General features: G+C 45.0%; 2 protein-coding genes across 2 annotated transcripts; both read right to left on the bottom strand.

The window, feature by feature from the left end:
• Nucleotides 1-13,372: 13,372 nt before the first annotated feature.
• LOC120322271 lies at nucleotides 13,373-19,185 on the bottom strand. Its single transcript, XM_039377322.2, has 2 exons — nucleotides 14,793-19,185; nucleotides 13,373-14,696 (listed from the first exon to the last, which is right to left on the bottom strand). Exon 1 carries the CDS (start codon nucleotides 18,131-18,133, stop codon nucleotides 17,207-17,209), a length of 927 nt encoding a protein of 308 aa, XP_039233256.1. The 5' UTR covers nucleotides 18,134-19,185; the 3' UTR covers nucleotides 13,373-14,696; nucleotides 14,793-17,206.
• LOC122319656 lies at nucleotides 14,087-14,509 on the bottom strand. The gene has a single exon (XM_043207253.1). The coding sequence runs from the start codon at nucleotides 14,507-14,509 to the stop codon at nucleotides 14,087-14,089; it is 423 nt and encodes a 140-aa protein (XP_043063188.1).
• Nucleotides 19,186-22,911: the final 3,726 nt, after the last annotated feature.

Here is a 22,911-nt window from a genome sequence, read left to right as displayed (position 1 = left end):
AATAAAAAATTGTAAATATATGAGACCGAAAACCGGAAAATTTCAATCCTTTTTCCGCAATCACTCTTCTTTCCCCCTCTTGCCCCGTTCGGGTGCGGCCCGGACGAGACTTTTCCCCTCGAGCCCCGTTCGGGTGCGGCCCCGCGCATTGCAGCCGTTTTCCCCGGACGAGACTGTTTCGGCCCCGCGTATCGCAGCCATTTCCTGTGTGGGACATTATATTCGCAACGCCCCTGCGGCGACCCCTACATCCCCTACATTCTCGCCCTTTTCCATATTAAGACCCCGGCCAGCAGGTCCCTTTAGCCCACCTGTCTCACAAACAAATATTTCTGTGAAGGATCCTGGACTGGCTTAGTATATATCTTGGCCCGTGATTATAAACCTTACATCTTAAAACGCTTGGCTAGCTGTAATGTTTATATTAATATAATAATAAATATTAATATTAATAACTAAAGTAATAAACAAAATTTCGCAATTTTTAAATCTATGTCTAAGTTTACGTGTCTTTAATCTCCCAACTAGTTGCTTAAACCAACCATTTTCACGTCGATCAGCTGCATGCGCGTAATGCGACAAATTATTCAGGGATCGAAACGAACCAAACCATATGTGCATACATCAAACAGATTTATTTGATAGAGAGAAAATTTGAGAGAGACAAAATTCAAAGATATTTTGCACACCTTTTGTGAGTGTTTCTAAATATTAAAGCTCCACACTAATACAGTTGAGTTTTAAAGAATCGAAACAAGATACAAAGTTACATAAATTTACTTGACGTAAGCCGTGACAATTCCCCCATTCGACAAACCCAACAAAGATCAGACAAGTAAACCAAATAAAAAACTACATCACATGGGCTTCGTGAAGACATGAAGACAACAACAACGTTACACGCGCTCGCCCTTTATGCTTTCCTAAAATGACAACAACAACAAGCGCGGCAGACAGGCAGCGGCTAGACGATCAGGCGACCATGGGGTCGATGCCTGTAGACATCTGCTTCGCACCATGCAATTGCTGAGCATGTTTGATATGCCTTTCGTTGTTGTCAGTAAAAAACAAGAGAGAACGCTATAGTCGAGTTCCCCGACTATCTGATACCCGTTACTCAGCTAGTGTAAGTGCGAAGGCCACTTTTTGGCGGTTTGTGGGCGTGGCAAAAAGTTTTTTTTGCAAATCGATAGAAATTTACAAGACCAATACAAAAATTAAAAAATATTAAAACATTTTTCAAAAGTGTGGGCGTAGCAGTTTTTGGCGGTTTGTGGGCGTTAGAGTAGGCGTGGCAAAAAGTTTTTTTGCAAATCGATAGAAATTTACAAGACCAATACAAAAATGAAAAAATATTAAAACATTTTTCAAAAGTGTGGGCGTCGCAGTTTTGGGCGGTTTGTGGGCGTTAGAGTGGGCGTGGCAGCATGATTCGACAAACTTGCGCTGCGTCTATGTCCCTGGAGTCTGTATGCCTAATCTCAACTTTCTAGCTTTTGTAGTTCCTGAGATCTCGACGTTCATACGGACGGACAGACGGACGGACAGACGGACATGGCCAAATCGACTCGGCTATTGATCCTGATCAAGAATATATATACTTTATATGGTCGGAAACGCTTCCTTCTGCCTGTTACATACTTTTCAACGAATCTAGTATACCCTTTTAGTCTACGAGTAACGGGTATAAAAAGCTGACTTGCAGTTCCTATGCGTTTAATGACCAAACTTTTGGCTTTTAAAAAAATATAAGGGAATAATACTTCGGTTTCTCTTAAAAAACGTTTCGCTCAATCGTGGGCGGAATTCTGGGTGAAGTTCGAAGTTTGATTGAGTGAAAATACTTGATATTCTCAAACCGTAGCAATACGAGCCTATTCTGGTCGATTTTGCCCAGAGAAATTTTCTGTATTACTAACTTGGCCAAGAGTCCGTCAGTCGGGTGATGGACAAGGGGAATAACGTGTAGTGTCAAGCTTGCTAGAAGAACGCGCCGTAACTGTCTATACACCCGGAAGTGCGACTATACTCTCCACGCGAGGGCGGCTGGAAACAGGTCCCCTGGCAAGGTTATGTTCCTGCCAAATGATGCAGGCAAAGGGTAGTCGGGCGTCCCGGGCCGGACTAAGGCGTCATTCGACCCGTGCCGAGAGCCAGCCTGACTGAGGGCCCGGGTCACAAAATAGATCAGTCTCAAACGGAGAGCTCAGGGTACCTGGCGACCCCTGTTCTAAGAAGCCCTACCCAGGCGTCGCGAATCTCCTTTCTTAAAAACGGGTCCTTCGGCTGAGTGGATGAAAAAGGTGGAATGGGCTAAATCCGTTTTGCCAAACTTCGGCAAGGAAGCCCCCAAGCCACGCAAGCCCACAGAGGTCAAAAAGCGACCTCCACCTAAGAGGGAGCGCTCCCAGGACGTCCCCTCCCAACCCTCGGCAAAGCGGCAACGCGTGCAGCCAGGGCGATCCTTTGCGGAGATCGCGAAAAACCGCATTTTCCCGGACGTGGTCGACAGAAACGACCCGAGTGGCAGGATTCCACGTAATAAGTGGAAGTGGGTAGAGGCAGCCCTAGCCATCTCAATGCTTTGAGATTCTGGCCAAGAAACCTGGCCCCCCTCCTGTCTGCTAAGACGTGGGAGGGTTCCAAGCCGGCGTCAAGGTAATCGCCTGTGACAATGAACGCTCTGCGGAGTAGCCGCAGTAAAAGAGTTGGGGGAGTTGTATGAGGAATTGTTTCGCTAAGCTGGTCCGACGTATCTTACCGGCCCCGGGCATCCATCAAGGCGCCGGACCAGATCCTCACCATGCTGCAGCGCTGCAACCTGCACCTTCACACCTCGGACTGGCGAGTGGTGAAGGTTGACGAAATGGAGGGACCAACAAACCAGGCCATCCTCATTCTAAACAAGGAGTCCCTAGCTCCCATTGAGGCCGCTCACGGGGAGCTAAACTTCGGGTTTAGCTCAGTGACCATAAGGGCCTACAAATCGGACTCCGCCAAGGAGGATCAGGAAGGCAGTGGAAGAGGGATCAAGGAGATCGCCTCCGAGATTGATTCATCAAAAACCGAGGTCGGCTACTCGACCGATGCTTCAATCCTCCACAGCCTTGCGAACATGGGTCAATAGACAGACCTGGACACATCGGACGAGGAGGGAGCCGATACAACCGTGGTGGAAAGGCCCACAGCAGATGTCCGTGAGGCTTCTGCAGATAAACCTCCACCACAGTAAGGCAGCTTCTGCTGCTCTTCAACTCCATCTGGCTGAAGATGGACTCGACATAGTCCTAGTCCAGGTACCTTGGATAGTGGGAGGAAAGGTTTCAGAATTAGGGACTAAGGAATATATATTTCTAACAGCTCCCAGCGAAGGTAAAATAATAGCCTAAGGTAAAATAATTCTAGCCAAAAAGCACCTTAGCATTTTTCTGCTCCATAATTACAGCGATGCAGATAACGCGGCAGCTACCGTGGAGAGTCACCCATCTCCGTTCCGAGTGCTGTCATCATATATGGCCTACGAAAGGCAAGAACCGCCGGATGAACTGGTTAGGAAACTGGTAGAAGACAGCGAAAAGCAAAACATAGGCCTACTAATAGGCTGTGATGCTAACGCACACCATACACAATGGGAAAGTACAGACACAAACGACCGCGGTGAGTCTCTTTTTAACTTTATCTTTAGTTCAAATCTCTTGATATGTAATAAAGGTAATCACCCCACCCTTATCATTAAGAACCGAAAAGAAGTAATAGACCTAACTCTCGTCTCTAAACCACTATTAGAGACAGTAACTCACTGGAGGGTGCTAGATAAGCACTCTTACTCGGACCACAGTTACTCACTGCAGGGTGCTAGATAAGCACTCTTTCTCGGACCACAGGTAAATAGAAGCGACCCTCACAGTCAACCCCTCAAAACCAGAAGTTTTCACAAACCCAAGGAAAACGGACTGACAAAAATACAAAAATATTTTACGGAAAAAAATCCCAACGGATCCCTCTCACCCCCCAACAAACAAACGCCACACTGGCAAGTATCGAACTGTTCATAGACCCAAAGGTCGTGCCTTGGACCATACACAGCTTTAAACCATACAAATCTGCAGGTACAGACAAAATCATACCCGCACAAATCCAGCATGCGGGAAATATAGCCATAAACTGGCTTCTTGACATTTTTAAGCGGTCCCTACTTCTTGGACACCTACCACAATCGTGGCTAGAGTCCCGTATTGTCTTCATCCCCAAAACTGGGAAACCATCACACACGATCCCCAAGGACTTCACACCAATCAGTCTGTCATCCTTCCTACTAAAGGCCCTTGAAAGAATCATCGGCCTGCATCTGAGATCAACTTTCAACCCTAGTCTCATCACAAACACGCAACACGCCTACAAGAAAGGGAAATCGACAGAGACAGCACTACACTCAGTAGTATGCGCATATGTAATATTAAGAACATTAAAACATTAAACATTAAATTAAGAACATATTAAAAGTAGCACACTTTGTTTCTATGTTTATGTCAATAAACTCCAAGACGGATGCAACATGATCGTTCGCTTGAAGGCTACAAAGTATAAGTGCATGGTCAGCATTCCCACGCCGACCAAATGTACAATACATATGTGCATAACTCACTCTCGCGATAAGCAAAGATATATAAGATATACATGGCGTATCCGGCAGCGCAGCTACGCGGTTTAGGCTTAGCCGAAATATACTTAAGATCGAATATGCAGATACTTGTGAACCGTTGAACGGGCAGAACCTTTTCATTAAAAAGAAACTTGTGACTTTAAACTGATGACTTGTGACATTTCTCTACAACTCTCTCGTCCCCAAGATAGAAAAATCAATGTCCCAAAAGGAATAATAACTGGTAGCTATCCTGGACATAAAAGGAGCTTTTAACAACGTCATCCCAACGGCGATTACCGGAGCCCTGACAGACCTTGTGGTGGACCGCCACTTGGTGGGACTCATAAACCAACTGCTCACCTGCAGGAAGGTTATGTCTTCACTAGACGCGTCAACCCTCACTAGGCACGTCAGCAGAGGCACTCCGCAAGGAGGCGTCCTCTCCCCACTTCTATGGAACATAGCAGTCATCTCGATACTACGCGACATTAAAGGGGGGCTGCCTGATAATAGCCTATGCGGATGACGTTGCTATCATCTTTACAGGCAAATACCCCCAAACGCTATGCGATCTCATGAGCGAAAAACTCAGTGTTTTGTCCAGCTGGACCAAAAACAACGGATTAGGAATTAGCCCCTCAAAGACCGAGCTGGTTCTCTTCACTAGGAAGTATAACATACCAGACTTAGTCCCACCTATCCTCAACAATCAAAGACTTTCCTTCAGTAACAGCGCAAGGTACCTGGGCGTAATACTTAACAGGAAACGAAACTGGAACTTGAACCTCACAGACAGATATAAAAAAGCTTCAAAAGCACTCTTCACGAGCAAGAAAGCAATAGGGCTCAAATGGGGCATGACACCCTAACTGGATATATACGGCCATTGTCAAACCAATACTACTGTACGTAGTCGTGGTATGGTGGCCGGCTCTGAAAAAAAGTACAGCATTAAAATGCTAGCAAAAATGCAAAGAGTTGCGGCACTCTGCATCAGCAGTGGTTTACGTACCACCCCAAACAAAGCCCTAAATGCCATACTAAACCTCCCAAGCCCAGAACTAGCTGGCATGGAACAGGGCACAGTAGCGGCAATCAGGCTTAGAGATACCAAACAGTGGAACCCACAAGAAGTGGGTCACTCATGTATCCTAAAAAACATTCAAATAGTCCCCTCCAGGACAGACTACTGCACTCCTACGGAGTACATACACTCACCTTTCAACACAATCATCCCAGAGAGGGACGATTGGAACTCACAAATACCTGGCCCCCAGAATGCTATATGCTTCTATACGGATGGGTCAAAACTACAGAACAGAGTAGGAGGAGGAGTTTACTCCGAACAGCTAGGCCTACGCACCTCGTTCAGACTCCCCGATCATTGCAGCGTCTTCCAGGCTGAAGTGGCAGCAATAAGTGAGGCCCTAAAACACTTAAAATCACTAAAGCCATAAGGCTCACATGTAAACATTTTCAGTGACAGCCAAGCAGCTATCAAATCGATTGGCTTAATCTCAAGTCACTCGAAAACAGTATCGAATTGCCGATCATCTTTACACGAGATGACACAACAATTCGTAATAAGCCTTATATGGGTACCCGGACACAGGGACATAGAAGGCAACTGCATCGCAGATGAACTAGCTCAAGAGGGCACTTCCGCGCCACTCATACAAGAGATGGAGGGCATGAGTATGCCTTTAGCCACTTGTAAACTACTACTTAGGGAAAACCTAAACCTTAAGAAACAGACAATATGGGAAAACACCCAGAGCAAACCTCAAACCAGAGCAAACCTCAGCACTGCAATGAGAGTCATCACAGGGCATTGGTTGATAGGCACCAATGCCAGAAGACTATATGCCCCGTATAATGATTTCTGCCGTAGCTGTAGGGACGAAGAAATGGAAGAAACAGTAGAGCATCTACTATGCCACTGTCCAGCACTGCAAACGAAAAGACTTTCTCAATTAGGAAGCAGATTCCTGATACACAAGTCCGACCTGTCCGACACCGATCCACATCGGATACAAAAATTCACCAGCGCCTCTGGCTGGGGAAACTGCTAGCTTCACACGAACCTCAGCGGGCAAAAGGGGAAAACATACACGGTATCACAACGGACCTCTACTGGTCTAAGTGCGTCGGATAACCGACGGCCGGTAAAACCTAACCTAACCTAACTTGGCTAAGACAGAATTGTATTTCGTGGTCCTTACGTTGGGCGCACTTAAGTAATAATGATAACTAATTATAATTATGAATGTAACAAACATTAAATATATATCTAAATATATATTATCTTCAATGTAACGCTCACGGAAATATTCTTTGGATGGGCTCGTCGACTGGTGTAGGTCTATGCTACTTCTTTCCCACTGCGAAGATCTACTACACATCTTAGCCAAAAGTTAACAAAAACACTTATAGGGGGTTTCATACATTTCGTTCTCACTTTTGGGACCATAAACCACAAACTTTTCGGATGGATTTAAGAACATTTTACCTTGCTGCCTTGTAATTATAATTACTCATAATTTTGTTTTTGTTGGGCGGCCTCTTCTGGGTTCAGGAGTCTTAAGGGTTCATGTCCCGGTGAGAATTAAAACATTATAACATTTATTTCAACGCCACAATAATGGAGATGTAATTCATGGGTATTAGCTTAGTATATTAATAAATATAAAGATAGTGCAAAGCTCTGAAAAAGCGTCTGCAACTTTATTTTCTGTTCCTTTTATGTGAAGGGTGGTCGCAGGTGTCGAGGTGATGCTTTTTCCAGCCACTGTTGGAATGCTTGTGATCAGTGGCTTGTGATATATATCACAAAAATATGGTGTCTAAAATATTTGATTGAGTCGTATATGGCAAGTAGCTCTCGGTCGTACGTGGAGTAATTTCTCTCAGAGTTGCTGAGCTTCTTGGTAAATAATCCTAGAAAAAACCTAGTTGGCTAAAAGTTTCAGGACGAGCATAACTGAGGATGGCGTCGACCTTTATCGTGTAGCTGAGAAAATTAACTTGCGTTTGCGCTAATTGACATTTGCTTAATTTGATGCGTAGCCCGTGATAACACTGCTCGAAGATGTCCTTTTTGTTCGACGATCGATTTTGAAGTTATCCATATATCTGAATGTCTTTTTCCGACATGGGAATTTGGTAGTACAGCCGTTACCAAATCAAGCGTTGAGAAGACTTTCCCACCATGTAGCTGTTCGGTGAAGTCGTGAATGTGTGCAATCGGAAAGCGATCTGGTATCGTAAACCCGTCAGAATCGGGTGTCTTATATGCTTCCTTGTGGTGTTGTACATCATGTTGCTTTGCATTGTGAGGAGTTAAAACTCCGCACAAATGCTGATGACGATTGCAGGAGGAGGGCCTGCCGTTGCCAGTTACGCAACAAGACAATGCGTAGTGACGACAGTGCAAAACTGAGGAGAAAAAGAGTTTGGAGACTCTTAAACTGTAGAGAGAGAGTTTGGAGTAACTGAACCGGTAAAACGAGAGTTTGGAGAACCGAAGGGTTTGAAGAAGAGAACGTGGACAGCGAGAGGGAGACGGCAAGTCAGCAGTAGGCGTAGACGTACCAGGGAAGGGACTATAACGATACAAGCTGGACTTTGGAACGAGCCAACGAGAGAACCGTGGACTTTGGATCAGGAGACTGGAGGCAAAAGAAATAAACCGTTAAAGTAGGCCGATATACGAGTATACAAGTCAACAACGTGAAGAAACGAAGTCAGCAGAGGAGCTACAGCCGTGACAGTCCGCAAGGAACTACATAAGACCTAATAAGACCCCTGGGGTACAGGAAAAAGGAAACGCTAGAGATCATCAAGGAGAACTGCACGCCAGACCTCCGAATAGCGTTGAGATCCTACCATGTGGACGACCTAGGGGCACTCATGATCGTGGCAGCCGAGTACGAGGAGCTGCACAGGGAACGGGAAGCCTTCGCGGAAGAACATAAATTCAGCCGCAACACACGTCACGTGTAGAAGGTGTGAGGACGTAGGCGACCTAGGTACTCAGGCCCAGGAAGAGTGAGTGGGGAAAACTCGGGTCAGAACTCAACCCATGTTACCAATCCGCCTGAAGCATGTCGCAGGTGCGGAGGACATGACCATTGGGCAAGAGAATGCCGAAACCAGAGACTTCTGTTCTGCTGGATGTGCGAAAGAGTGGGAATCCGAAGTACGGAATGCTGCCAAAGAGCGGGAAATGGCCATGGTTCCCAGAGAGGCGAGCTGGGGTCGTAAGGTGCCGTCTCTCCAAACGAACTGGCAAATTAATCGAAGAGGAGCAGCAGTTGTCCGCAACGGTAGCCATCGATGTGGACACGTACAAGGCCACGATCGACACCGGGGCGACAGCAAGCTTCATAAGCGAGGAGCTGGCTGCACGTGCAACGATTACAAGGATACGACGCAGGTTAGGTTGGCAGATAGAAGGTGCGGCGAAACCAACGCATAGCTCGAGATAGGAGTGAAGTTCGGCAACAGGTGATTCATCATGCAAAGGTAGACGAACTTCTGAAGATGGGACTGATAGAACATTCAAGGAGCCCGTAAAGCTCGCCCATAGTCATGGTAAAGAAGAAAACGGGAAAATGAAGACTATGCGTGGACTTCAGGCAGATAAACGCGAAATCCATAAAGGATGCCTTCCCGATGCCACGGGTAAAATATATCCTCGACCAACTTAGGGAGGCGCGCTTCATAAGTAGTCTGAACCTTAAGGATGGGTATTGGCAAATACCTTTGGAAGAGTCAAGCCGGGACATTCACGGGTTTCACGGTACCAGGGAAGAGGCTGTTCCAATGGAGAGTGATGCCATTTAGATTACACCGCGTCGACCACATTTCAACGGGCACTGGATTAGGTGATTGGACCAGAAATGTAGCCACATGCCTTTGCGTAAGAAGATGACATCATCATGATTGGCCGCACGCTAGAGGAACACAAAAGAAACCTCAGGGAAGGGTTCCGCCGCTTCAAGAATGCGAATCTAAGAATAAACGCAGTATTTGCCAATTCTTTAAGCAAGAACTACTGTACCTAGGGCACCGCGTCACAAGCCAAGACATAGGCACGCACTCAGAGGGGGTAGCAGCTATAGCCCAGCTACAACCACCGTAATTGGTCCGCGAACTGAGGCAATACCTTCGAGTCGCATCTTGGTACCGACGTTACGTGCCTGACTTCGCGCGCAATGTAAGGTAACTCAACGACCTCCTCAGCAAGGGTAGCACGTGGACATGGTCACAGAACCACCAGCAAAACTTTTAGGAGGTGAAAGCCAGATTAGTTACCGACCCAGTCTTGGCGCGCCCCGACTTCGGAAATATGTTTATCCTGCAAACGGACGCTAGTGACTACGGGATTGGCGCGATTCTCACACCGGATACAGAAGATGGCGAAAAGGTCATTTTATACTGCAGCCGGACCCTAAACGGAGCCGAAGGAGTGACGGATCATATGGCACTGAAGTGGTTGAACAACATAGAAAGCCCTTCGAGAAGAATTGCCAGATGGGCGTTAGAGCTAAAGCTGTATGACTTCGAAGTCGCGTATAGGAAAGGCTTGTTGAACACTGCCAGAATTGGAGTCAACAGAACCAGAGATGCTGCGAAGAACGCAGAACACAGTGCAGCTGGATTTCGGAAATGCGTGAGAAAATAAAAGGGCATCCTCAAAAGTTCCCAGACTACGTATGGGAGGATAGCACCCTTTACAGGCAGATTCCGCATAGAGCAGGGAGGGAAGATGTAGTGACCTGGAAGCTATGCGTTCCGTGGCAGCCACGACTCCCCAGCAGCCGACCATGTAGGCAGCCGTAAGACGATTGCGCGGCTTGCAGCCCGGTACTACTGGCCAAGAATGCAGAGAGACGCAAATGCGTACGTTCGCAAGGTTCAAACCGAATCAACGGCAGGCGGCGGAAAAGATGTTGACACAGATCCCGGAAGAGTTGCGGTTTTTGACACAGGGCCGCGAGCCAAGCCTACCGGACGCACTATATGACAGAGAAACGCTAGATACAGGAAGGCAACCAGAGTCACCGGAAGGAAAGGCCTTGAAGATGAAACAGATCTTCGAGATAGTGGGGACTAAACCTGGAGAGAGTGTCTTAAGACCAGGCAAGAGACTACAACCTGCAAAGGAGGCAAGGGAAGCCAAGAATTGGTGAAGTGGTGTGGGCCAAAGAGCACCGTTTGTCGAAAGCGGCCGATGGATTTGCGTCCAAATTGGCTCCGAGCTTCGATGGGCCGTACCCGATTGTAGATTTCGTATCGCCAGTGATCTGTAAGATTCGCCACCGGAAGAACAAAAACGAGCGCACGGTACACATCAGCGACTTTAAGCAACAGGATCTGGTGGAGGATGATGTCGAGGACGAGGATGCGGATCAATCGGGAGAAAACAGGGAAAGCATGCAGTAAAGCCAACCGAGAATGGATGGAGCCAGTCATTCCCTTCAGCGTCAGGCCAAAGCTCAACGGAGATATGCCGCGAACAAACCGGAATACTGCGTCCAACGAACATGCTTGAAGACTAGCGTTTTTTCGTCTGGCCACCGCCTGAGTCAACGGCCCCACCACCTGTGAAAGGTGAGAGCACCACTGTCGGGGTGGAGAAATGGGAGGGACCCGGGAACTGACGCGACACGACTCCCATTTCAGCATCAGGCGAAGACGAGAGTAGAGGGGACATGCAGCAAGCAAGCCGGAATACTGTTTCTTCCACGCGGACATCAGGACTCACCAACTAACGTCAGGCACAGGCCCACCCAACGTATCTTAAATACAGGCAGTAGAGCATTCCACAAGTAAGCGGGTACAGAGGAGTAATGCACTCACCAGACCAAGGAACCCACATACTCCCGAGGAAAGGGGAGGGGCGGTACAGCAGTACCGTAAGACACGGCAAATAAGGCTGCAGGGAAGGAAAAGTCAAGGTTTAGCAAGGAAGAAAAGTTTTTTGTTTATAATCGAACGTACCGGCAAAAATTAGTTTATAGTCATCGGAAGCTTCAATCACAATGCGGTCGATAGTGTCAATCGATGGGGAAAAATATCGGAACTAGCAGCACATGTCGGATCACACTGCAGGAATACTATGGTCATCGAGTGGCCACGCCGCACCCACGGGAGTTATCGGGATTTATCGGCAAAAATCGATCGACAGGAAATAGTGTGACCAGATGACGAAAGGACTAGAATACGGAATGCGGAAAAAGAGTAAAGAAAGGAGTGGCTTCATGGAAATAAGAATCGGTGGCCAAATTTGAAAAGTAGGAACGGGGAGTACACTGTATGACGCGCCGAACGCGCACATAGTAGTAAGACATAGATAACGAAAATTAAGTAAATGAAAAAAATGAAATGAAGTAAAGAAACACATACACAACATGCATTTATATTCAAACACAATGCGCGCGCGCGCCAATATCATGCGTCAAGGGTCACACTGGCCCGCAATAGATCGGCCACACTAATGCAGCCCAAATTCAGTTGGGATATGCGGGCACACTATCCTCCGCCAAACCGCTATATAAGGTAGTCTTAGTAGTCCATAGTAGTCTTTGCGTATTACGTCTAATTCTCCGCCATCTCGGAAGTCAGGCATCAATTCGTATCCATCGTAGAGCTGTACGGCCCCAGGAACGAGACAAGACGCCCCGAGCCAACCAGTCGCCGATCTCGCCACGAGGACTGCAGCCACCCTGAAGCGACTGTGAACACATTGTTTACTTACGAATAAAGACCCCATTACTGTATCATTCTACCGGCTTCTCCTCTGGGACCTGGGTCGGATTCTCTTCCAGCAACCCCACGTGACTCAAATAAAATATCTGAGACGAATCCCGGCCATCCTTGAGCCATCCGAGCACTGACAGATCGTCACAACTGAAAGGAGATCGGCGTTGTGGAACTCAAGACAGAGCTGTGGGCGTCGTCGGGATCTCAAGAATGTTCCGCAGAAACAGCAAGGTCGAATTTAAATTTTCCCGAAGAAAGGGGGAGTTAAAACTCCGTACAAATGCAGATGACGATGGCAGGAGGAGGGGCTGCCGTTGCCAGTTACGTGCGAAACTGAGGAGAAAGAGAGTTTGCAGACATTAAAACTGTTAAGAGAGAGATTGGAAAACCGGAAGGCTTGAAGGAAAGAACGTGAGGAGCGAAAGGGAGACGTCACGATCTGGACCAGGACGAAAAGTCAACAGTAGGCGTCGTCGTACCAGGGAAAGGAGAACAACGGTACAAGCTGGAGTTTGGACCGGGACCGGCGATCCAAGCAGGCGTGGTACCGACGCCACCAGTCAGAGCAGACGTGGGGTTTGAGGGTTGCTGTTCCACCAGGCGTTTGCCTTGGGGAGCGCAGCCGTTAGCTGCCGTGAGTCCGCATACGAAGCAGCGAAGCCGCTGAGCGGACCCCCAGGACCGTCCGCACCAGCTAGAGAGAAAAGGTAGGGTGGAACGTTCGTCTTTTACTGGGACTGCAGCGTAAACCGGACGATTGCGCGGACAGTCGGTAGGAACTGAACAGGCGTCTGGCGGGACCGCCCGGGACAGAAAATCCGGATGATCACATTGCATTATACAGCTAGGCCAGAATAAATACCCATGTTGTGACTGAGCCGTTAAATCGGAAGTCAAAGAAAAGCAAATTCCTGCTTTTGGGGACTTGCTGCAGCGATAATGACAAAAAACTAGGTTTAATTTCCTATTTAAATACTGATCTTCATTTGAACAGTGACTCAAAACAATGGTTGGGGATGTTATTATGAACGGATTTAAACGCGGCCAGCAAGTATGAAAGTAGATGGTCGCAATCGCGTGATGTCCAAATTCAGATTAACTTTTCAAAGTTAATATTCTGGAGTCTTCTTCAGAGGTGGACAAATGCAGTGCGGGTGGGCCACTTTTAACTGCTTCGGGTAAAGGGTACTCCAAAAACGACTGTACATGACGCCCCCAATGCTGGGTCCAGTATTAAGCCATTGTTCGCAATACCTGAAAAGAGGAAGTGCTTGCATTGGGATATTTGTAAGATCATAGTGTCAATTTAATTTTCAACTTCTTCTTGAAGAGAGGCTTCCGTATTTGTAGAAAACCAGCAAATCTTGATAAGCGCGATGAAGATGGGCTTTAACGGCTTTGACGTATGCTTCCCGTAGTCCTCCGAAACTCGGACTGCGCGGTGGGTTAAAGTGCCACTGAATCATACGTTTAGTGAGCTCTTGGATGACCGTCTCGTTAACGTCCTGGCGGAACCTCTCGCTCCATAACTGTAACGATTTGTCCGCTGCAATAAAATTAGTGCCGCAGTCGCTGTAGATGTGCGTTGGAAGCCCAAGTCGACCGATAAAGCGTTGCAGTGCCCACGGAAAATGTTGTGCTGTGAGTCCTGTTACCAGTTCCAAATGGATAGCTTTACTCGCAGATAGGCAGATGAATAACACGATGTAGGCCTTGTAGGTGGTGGGACCTTGGAGGCCTGGAGGCCTTGACTTCGATGGCTCCTGTGTAATCCACATCTGTAGCTTCAAAAGCTCGTTTCGGCGGGTTGACCCGGGGAAATGGTAGATCCCCCATTAGTTGTCTGGAGGGTGAAGGTCGATGTCGGAAGCAAGACACACACTGGCGAAGCAGTCTTTTGACTGCTTGCTTGCCATTGACTATCCAGAACTGCTTCTGAGTGACCGCCCAAGTGAGTTGTGTTCCTCCATGCTGCGTGCTCAGATGTGCATTTCTAATGACCATGTCTGTAAAATGATGCAGCTTGGGTAAAATAATGGGCGTGCGTTGCTGAGTGATGATGTGCAACGCGTTTCTAAGCCGGCCCCGCAGTCTCATGATACCGTCGTCGTCAATAAAGGGAGATAATTGACTGAGCTTATTGTTCTTGAAGAGTGCTTTCAAAGTTTGTAATTTCGTCAAATCATCAGCAAATGAGTCGCGTTGCACTAAAAAAACTATAGTAGACACTCGTAGTGGTCCCATTTGGCGTACAGTTCCCTCGCATCGAGTACTATGAGCGAACCTGTGGATGAAAGCGATACAAAATACGAGTCGGTTGTATGAAGAAAAAGACTAAATTAGCGAGGCTGAAGTAGATCGCCTTGATGATTTTTTTTACCTGTTCTTTTAATACGCTGTCCGGTTCTGGAGACATGAGTTTGAGAGTGGGCCACTGATTTTCAGTAGCCAGTTCTTTGTAGCCAGTCTGGTCCGTTCCACCATAGCTTATGTTGGGCAAGCTGTGCTGGTGTTAAGCCGCGAGTTTCACAATCCGCTGGATTCTTCTGTGTAGCATACTGCCAGTTTAGTGGAAAGGACGGCACCAGAGAGTTCGACTCTCAGTATTGGAGTGACATGACTGCGTGATGCCATTAAGGATGTGGTCGCGGTACCATCCAGGCACACCGCCCTGAGGTACGCACACGATGCATATGCAGATAATGATCCATCGCAGAACATATGCAATTGAAGAGAAACAATCTTGCTTAAGTCGAAACCAAACCAACGTGGTACTTTAATCTGTTGTACGTATGGAAGATGATCGATGTACTGCTGGCAACGCTCGGCGAGCGAATTTGACAAATTATCGTCCCAATCAAGTATACCTTGTGTACCATCGCCTTGTTGAAGGCGAAAGCTCCAAACATCCTTTAGTAGAACGACGATGACGGGTGCTAAAAAAACTTAAAAGTTCGAAAAGACGTGCTACGGTGAATAAAAGCGATCTTTTAGTCATTGTGGGTTTAATTGTGAAGTTTATTTTAAATCCGTAGTCGTCGTTGCTGGATTGCCAGTACAATCCTAATGTTTTAATGGCGCCGTTGTTGTCTACCTCAAAGATAGAGTTGTTGCATAAATCTGCTTTGGGAATATCACGAAGTAGGTCTGGATGGTTCGATGCCCATTTCCGGAGCTCCATGCCAGCAGAACTGAGGGCTGATCTGACATCATTCCGTATTTGAAGAGCAATATCTATCTATCCCGTTGCAATATCTTTTCCGCGAGAGGATAGTTATGGCGTTTGTCTTTGGCGATCTGGTGGATCATACAAATGGCACTGTATGGTGCTGATGCGGTTCCGAAGGTGACTGTCGTGAGGCAAAATTCCTTTAATTCCCCATTGGAATCGCGCCACCAAATCCGCTAATATTGAGAATCATTTGGATGCATTGCAATGCATGTATACATCTATTGAATATCAGCCACAAACACGTACCGAAAAAGCTCCATTGGAGCTTCAGCAGGAAGCGTCGAACACTACTCGGAGTTTAGTGGTAAGGCTTTCTTCCTTTAGGACTGAATGATGTGGGATTGTGCTGCAGGAGACAAGTAGTTGTCCATTCGCATTGCTTGAGTGTGATATTCTTCACTTAAAGTTATGTCCTGTGCGAGTATGTTGTTGGTGAAAATCAGGTTTATTCTGAAGTTTCCGTTCCATGGCGTGGAAGCGATTCAATGCTATCTTGTTCTTCAGGAGTGAGCTGGCGTTCAGTGGGAACTTGATCCAATTCAAAGAACTTCTGCACCATATCGTCTAGATTTGTTACGTTACAGCGAACGGTGACTGTTTGTGACACGGGAGACATGACAGGCCCGAAGACAATCCAACCTAAGAGGGTATTCTGTGCGATGGGATCCTCGTGCATGCCTCGTCGAATCTCCGGGAGCATTACCTGTGGGATAAGATCAACACCTATTACTATGTCTATACGTGCACAACGGGTAAAATTGGGGTCAGCAAGCTGCAATCCTTGCAGGTATCGATACAAGTTGATGTTAATGTCCCGCTTCGGAAGAAGTCCTGTCAGGGTGCGAAGAATAAAAGCGTTGGACACGAAAGTCGTGAAGTGCGACCCGGAGCACAAACTTATCATAACTTCTGCGTTGTGTCGACTCTTGGTTTGAGAAGAGCCACCGATTCCTATTATTTCCGCTGACGTAAGACGGCGCGCAAGGCCCAGACTCTGTACAATGTTCTGTGAAATGAGTGTTGCTTCAGAGCCATGATCAATTAATGCCCTCGTCAACATTGATTGTCCCGTGCTGTTGTTGACAATTCGGACTAGAGCGGTAGCAAGGATCGTTGCGGAGGGACTCCGTTGTTTGGCAACTGCGCTGAGGAGTTGCGTTTTTGTTGGAGCAGATTAGCCTTAAGCTGCGCTCTGCAGGTTAGAGGGAGCAGATGAGCCGTAAGCTGCGCTCTGCAGGTAAGAGGGAGCAGATGAGCCGTAAGCTGCGTTCTGTTGGATGCCCTGCATCGTACGGAAACCATTGGCAGTTGGATGTCGCGGTAGAGCTGGGTTATGTGCTCCACTTGGAAAATGTAGCAGCGTGTGATGTCATTGGCCGCACTGTAAGCAATTGCGAGAGCTGCTGCAATGGCTAAGAGCGTGGGCCGAGCTGAGACAGTTGAGGCATGCCTTGACGCGATCGTCTTACGAGCAAAGCAGTCCTTGGCAAGAAATTCTGGGCATCGTCTCAAAATATGATTCCTTTGGCAAAGCGTACACCGTGTGGTTCCAGTGTCGGTGATCACATGAAAACTGTGGTTTCTGTGAGTGGCGCTGTTAAGTGGTCTGCTGGCTGCCCTTGGGAATGAAGACGGTGTCGTGGTGAGATAGGCTGAGAGCGACTCTGGATTAAGTCAAAGCTGATTAGACGCTCCAGCAAAAATTTCTCTAGCATTAAGAAGGTAGGAATCGCGACGCAGCTTTCCATAGAATGCTTCCTTGCGTTGTAGTTGTAGGGAGTTTTGTGAGTAGGTGGTGCACTAACCAGTGGTCGCAGGAAGCAATGTTTGGTTTTAAAAGATGAAAATCGCTGATACAGACGTTTGTCAGGTTGAGAACCCAGCGCAGCCCATCTAGGAACGTCACAGCGTTTGACGACGACATCCCAGGCAACAACATATCCATTTTCCGTCAACGCCATGTGGCTGACGTCTTGATCCCGTCCTTCTGGAAAGGCTTGCTTCAGGAAATAGAATTTCCTAATGCTGGAAAGTGAGGCATTCTCATGCACCAGCTGAGAGAAACTGTCGAAGAAAGACGGCCAGTCAGTAAAACTGCCTGTGAAACGAGGGACGGGAAGTTTTGGCATCGGAATGTTTGGCGCAACGCTGACTTCGGTGTTGAAGCCTCTGATGGACCTTGGAGGAGATGTTTGAAATTTGTTCTCGCAGTCTTCCGAGACGCTGCAAAAAATCCGTCCTCTTCGGCAAACTGGTTGTTTAGTTGCGTGGAAAAATATGGCTGTAGCTGTGGGCAAAGCTGGTCCACTAATTTGCTGTGGTTGGAATCGTTTTGATACGTCCTCCAAAGTGCTGAGGCGTTGAGCAAAATAATGCTTCGATTTTTCACATTGCGTTAACCTCTCAATCAAATCCAGTTTCCTCGCATAAAGGCCAGCGAAGACATCGGAAACGGAATCCGAAACACCAACTTTATCTTCTTTGCCCATGATCTTTTAGTCCGTTATATGGGCAGAATCTGTCGATAGTCCGTGTTCCTTCTGTCCGTCGTTTGCAGAACCGTTGCTCCGTTGTAAAATATGAACGTATCGAAGAGAGGAAGCGTGGTGTTGCAGAAAGCTGGGCTTTGTTAATAAATCCACCGAAACCGATCGTTTGCCTCCAGTGCAGTTAAAAAAAGATTTCATTAAATCACAGAAGTTCCCCTCATGGGCCACCAAAATGTTATGACTGAGCCGTTCAATCGGAAGTCAAAGAAAAGCAAATTCCTGCTTTTGGGGACTTGCTGCAGTATAATGACAAAAAACTAGGTTTAATACACTATTTAAATACTGATTTTTATATGAACCGAACAATGAGCAAAACAATGGTAGGTGGAGAGAGGCGGGCAGGGAAAGGAGGCCAAGTCAAGAAAGACTCAGGGCCAGCCAGCCGGATTACGCAAAAATAGCAAAACAAGTTAGGGAATGGTCTTATCGCTACTTACTACTCGTTGATTTGTTGCGTGACTGGGAACGACAGGCCCTCCCCATGCAATCTTCATTTGCACTTGTGCGGAGTTTTAGCTAATGGAGACTGCGAGTTGCTCCACACCCAATGTCTTCTATTTGGCCATAAGCGAAGTAACCATTCGGCTTCCATGTAACGAAAGGCACTCGCCTTCCGCAGGGTGTCCATTTAGCAAAAACATAACTGCTGCCGCTAATGTATCTGTTCTCGCAAAATGTTGCAGAAACAATGAATGTAATGAATGAATGAAACTTGAATGTACTCATAATTTAAAGCCATTTAATGTAATGTAAACATTGACGAGCGAGAACATCGACGGTGAGAAAAATTCATATTGACTTTATCTGCATGTAAATATATATTTTCAGCAATATAAACAGTTTTTGTTTCAATTATGCGGTTAAGTAAATAAAGCCAAAATAACAACAAATAAAAAAATAAAACAACGATAAGTATTACTTATATTTCACAATACTTGCTAGTCCTTCGTATCCGCGCACTACTACATCAATAAAATAGAATTTTTATAAATTTAATTAGAATAAGTAATATAAAATAGAATAAAAAAAACTATAAATTAGTAACGCAGACTTAGGGAATTAAGACATAAGAGTATGAAAAGATTAGATTGGATCCCATACTTATTATATTTTTTAAAACGATCTACACCGCAAGAAATGAAAGCCGAGAAAAAAAGAACATTTTATGTTGATAATTAAAATTTTTTTATTAAGATGAAAATCTAAGTCTAACATCTTTATGGCAGGAGAGCATAATTAAATGATGCATATTTAATTACATTAGGGGTCTTCAAAAATAAATATTACATGGAAGACTACGGTTGGGAGGGTAATGATGGTAGAAGTGGCCCCACCTGGCTTAAATACAAATTCGTGCCTAATTTTCTCACATTATATTTTAATTAATTTTAGCTTTGCTATTTTGCTGCTGTTGTTTTCGTATGAGGATCGTCTCATTGTGTAGATTTAGGAGGGACTCTATAAAAACATCTTTGGTGTAGCCCCATTATGCACAACAAAAACATCCACACATTTCCCGCGACCACTTAAGAAAAGACTAACGTTCTAAAAAATTTTGTCTCGAATAAAAACGAGAATTCCCCTTTGTGGTCGTACTCCGCTTCCTACGGACTCGCAATCTAATCTCGCTGCTGTGGTAAAGCCAGGAATTTCATATACTTTTTTGAGTATTTTAATGCATTAACGAAAAACACAAAGACCTCAATTAAAACAATAACCATTAGCCGATCGGAACAAATATCGCTATTGTGGCAGTGGGCATATGTTAATATTATAATCTATACTTATCGCTACTGCAGGTTGCTTCGGCAAATTTGCCTAATTAGATTTAATTTGAAAACTTTCAATAATTTTTGAAATCGCCGTTCATGAAGCCGTTCACAAGTCTGCGCTTAGATCGCCCATCTATTCCTATATATCTAAAAATATTTTAGACCCTTTTTGACAGCAATAACAACGAAATTTTTTGTGAATGTCTTGACCTTTGTTCTCGGAGCCTATTTGACATGATTAAATTTCCAATTTCGAAAGTATTTTAGTTTATCGACGACAAAAAACCCTCCCGAGTCGGAAAAAGTTTGGTTTGTTCATTTTAGTCCAACAATGTGTCTAACATCACCTACACAATCTACGATGTCAGCGAAGATATGACTTACAAGATCCTTAAAAAATATGTTAAATATTTTCACTTTATTTAAATATTTTCACTTTTGTAAAATAATTGTATTTATTACCTCAGGCATTAAAATAAAACTGTCTTCTTTCCCCTATAAAGCGACTTTAAAAATGAATTTTTTTTCAAGCCTCTAAAGATAATTTCCCAGCTAAGCATCGACGACCCAAGGTACGAGTAGTAATACAAGCACGTCAACAAAATTCAGCAGGCTGTGCATTCTACATTTACCAGATTTGGCGCAATAGACACCAGAATGAGTATCAAGGAAGACGAGTCTTGATAAACAAGGAGGCGCTAGCAGTATAAATCGACGAAAGAACCGATTTAGCTTTTAAATCCAAAATTTCAAAAGTTTTCTTATAACCAAATTCATATATGTATGTATGTCGGAGCATAATTATTATTTTCGTTCACTACATCGATGCCGAGGGCAGCGCGTGTCCTAGCCAATGACATGCTGAACTCGCAAATGAAGACTGTGTCATATCGACACCACACTCAGTATTTATAGGCTTGTGACAGATCAGCATAACGGACCTGGCACCCCAAATCTACGCGACTGCGTTCTTGCATTTTTTTTCGCGTTGAAGTTCACTGGAATTCAGGCCCTAAACTACTCGAAGCTCGCCACACTTCTTACAGCCATGTCGCGCCTAGGCTACGCAAAACAGAAACAACCGTTAGCCCAGGCATCGAACGGACACAAGACGATTTGTATAGAATTCTGCGAATTGATTTACATTTCATCATTTATTTAAATGAACATTAACATGGTATAATGCTTCAGCATGACAAATATAATATAAAGCAGCTACATATAATGTAAAGCGGCGACACTAACCAGCACACGCCCTCGCGTGTTACAAAAGTTATTATTTTCGCTTTTATTATTTCATTTATTAGATAGCAGATTATGTAGTACTCCCTGAAAATAACAATTATAGCAATTTGTAAGTATTAGTAAGGTTGTTTGCCTTTATAATTATTTTGGTTCATTTGACCAACTCAATGACAGAAAGGCTGTGGATCATGTTTTTTTTGTTTTTTTTTTTACTTGAATTTGTTATACAATTTTCATCAGCCGGACAGTGAGTTACCAAAAATGGCAATGTACTCTAAAATTCAGGTCACCAATCAAAACGGCCTTTTGCCACACGTCAATCGGCAGACATCTATCAAGCCAACACAATAACTCGTGTGCCTGTTAGCACTGTAACAACTCCATAATGTGCACTGCCAAAGATATAGTATCTGAACCACAATCGTCCATAGCAACTCTTTCAACACTTTCTTTAACGTCTCTTTCAACGTTTTATCGTCTCTTTCAACGATTTGGCGTCTCTTTCAACACCTTCTATAGTTCAAATCCACGAACATGTCTGTAACGTCTCTTTCAACGTTTTCACTCTCATTGGAATCCACCAATGCGTTCTCATTAAACATATCCAACATTCCAGGAATCTCTTCTGTCGGCATACTTCCCAAGGCTTCATGCGAGTACTTATTTTTTCGCTCAATAACTAATGATTTCAAGACATAATGGTCTCCATCCAGCACCTCTGCCACAAGGAATGGACCTTTAAATTATTGTCTAATTTGGTCTGATGTCTCTCCTCGTTTCTAAGCAAAAATAATCGCCAACTTTAAAATTATTGATTTTAGCTTTATTTTTATCATACCTATGTATCTTCATCATACAACGCGTTGTTTTGCGTATTTTCTTTGGCCATTTTTCTTACAAAATTTGGTATACATTTTGTACTTTACTATTTTCTTTAAAAATCGGTAGCATGTTTAAAGGTCTTGCCCCTTTCCCAATTAACAATTCAAGAGGACTAGATTTCGTTATTCGATTTACAGAAAAATTCATAGCTAGTTGAATTTCACCTATGGCATCTTGCCAAGAACGCCACCTACTTTCGACTGCAGTTAACATACGTTTTAAAACGCTAATAACGAGTTCTACTTGGCCATTTGCGCATTTTAGCTTTGAACAGAATTCATTAAAACTTGATCCAGTAAAAGATCTACCCTGATTAATGTGTGGTACAAATAAATAAACTTTGTAAAGCATCTATCTGGACAATAATATACTCCTTTTGATTCCTCTTTCCGCTCAACTTGCCCGTAATATCAATATGTATCGTATGCCATGGGATACCCTACTTTGGGTATGGGATAAAGTTCAATCGGCAACTTTCCGGATGGATGTTTAGTCAATTTGCGAGTTATACAATTTTCCACAAACTTTCGGACATATTTTCGAACCAATAAAATTCGTAAATTTTATCCAAAGGTTCACTACCACCTCATGGACATGGTTTACTATTGACCTTTTGAATGGTCTGGGGACTACAGGTAGGCACCGAGTTTGGATTTGGCGTTAAAGCATTTTCGAACGTAATTCATAACTTTTTGCTAAGCTTTCTCCGCGTTCGTTTTTTGAATTTTCAAAACGATAGCTGAAGTTTCAAGATCTTTTTGTTGCTCGGCAAGAAGCCAGTTGTCTGTAATTTCGGCTAACAAGACATGCTTAACTAAT

This window comes from Drosophila yakuba, unplaced genomic scaffold (assembly GCF_016746365.2).
Source record: "Drosophila yakuba strain Tai18E2 unplaced genomic scaffold, Prin_Dyak_Tai18E2_2.1 Segkk4_quiver_pilon_scaf, whole genome shotgun sequence".
NCBI lineage: Eukaryota > Metazoa > Arthropoda > Insecta > Diptera > Drosophilidae > Drosophila > Drosophila yakuba.
This window is presented reverse-complemented; position numbering and strand designations above follow the sequence as displayed.

Excerpts from the sequence above, each read along its gene's own strand:
- LOC122319656 (XM_043207253.1), bottom strand. The coding sequence starts at position 14,509 with ATGAGACTGCGGGGCCGGCTTAGAAACGCGTTGCACATCATCACTCAG.
- LOC120322271 (XM_039377322.2), bottom strand. The coding sequence starts at position 18,133 with ATGGGCAAAGAAGATAAAGTTGGTGTTTCGGATTCCGTTTCCGATGTC.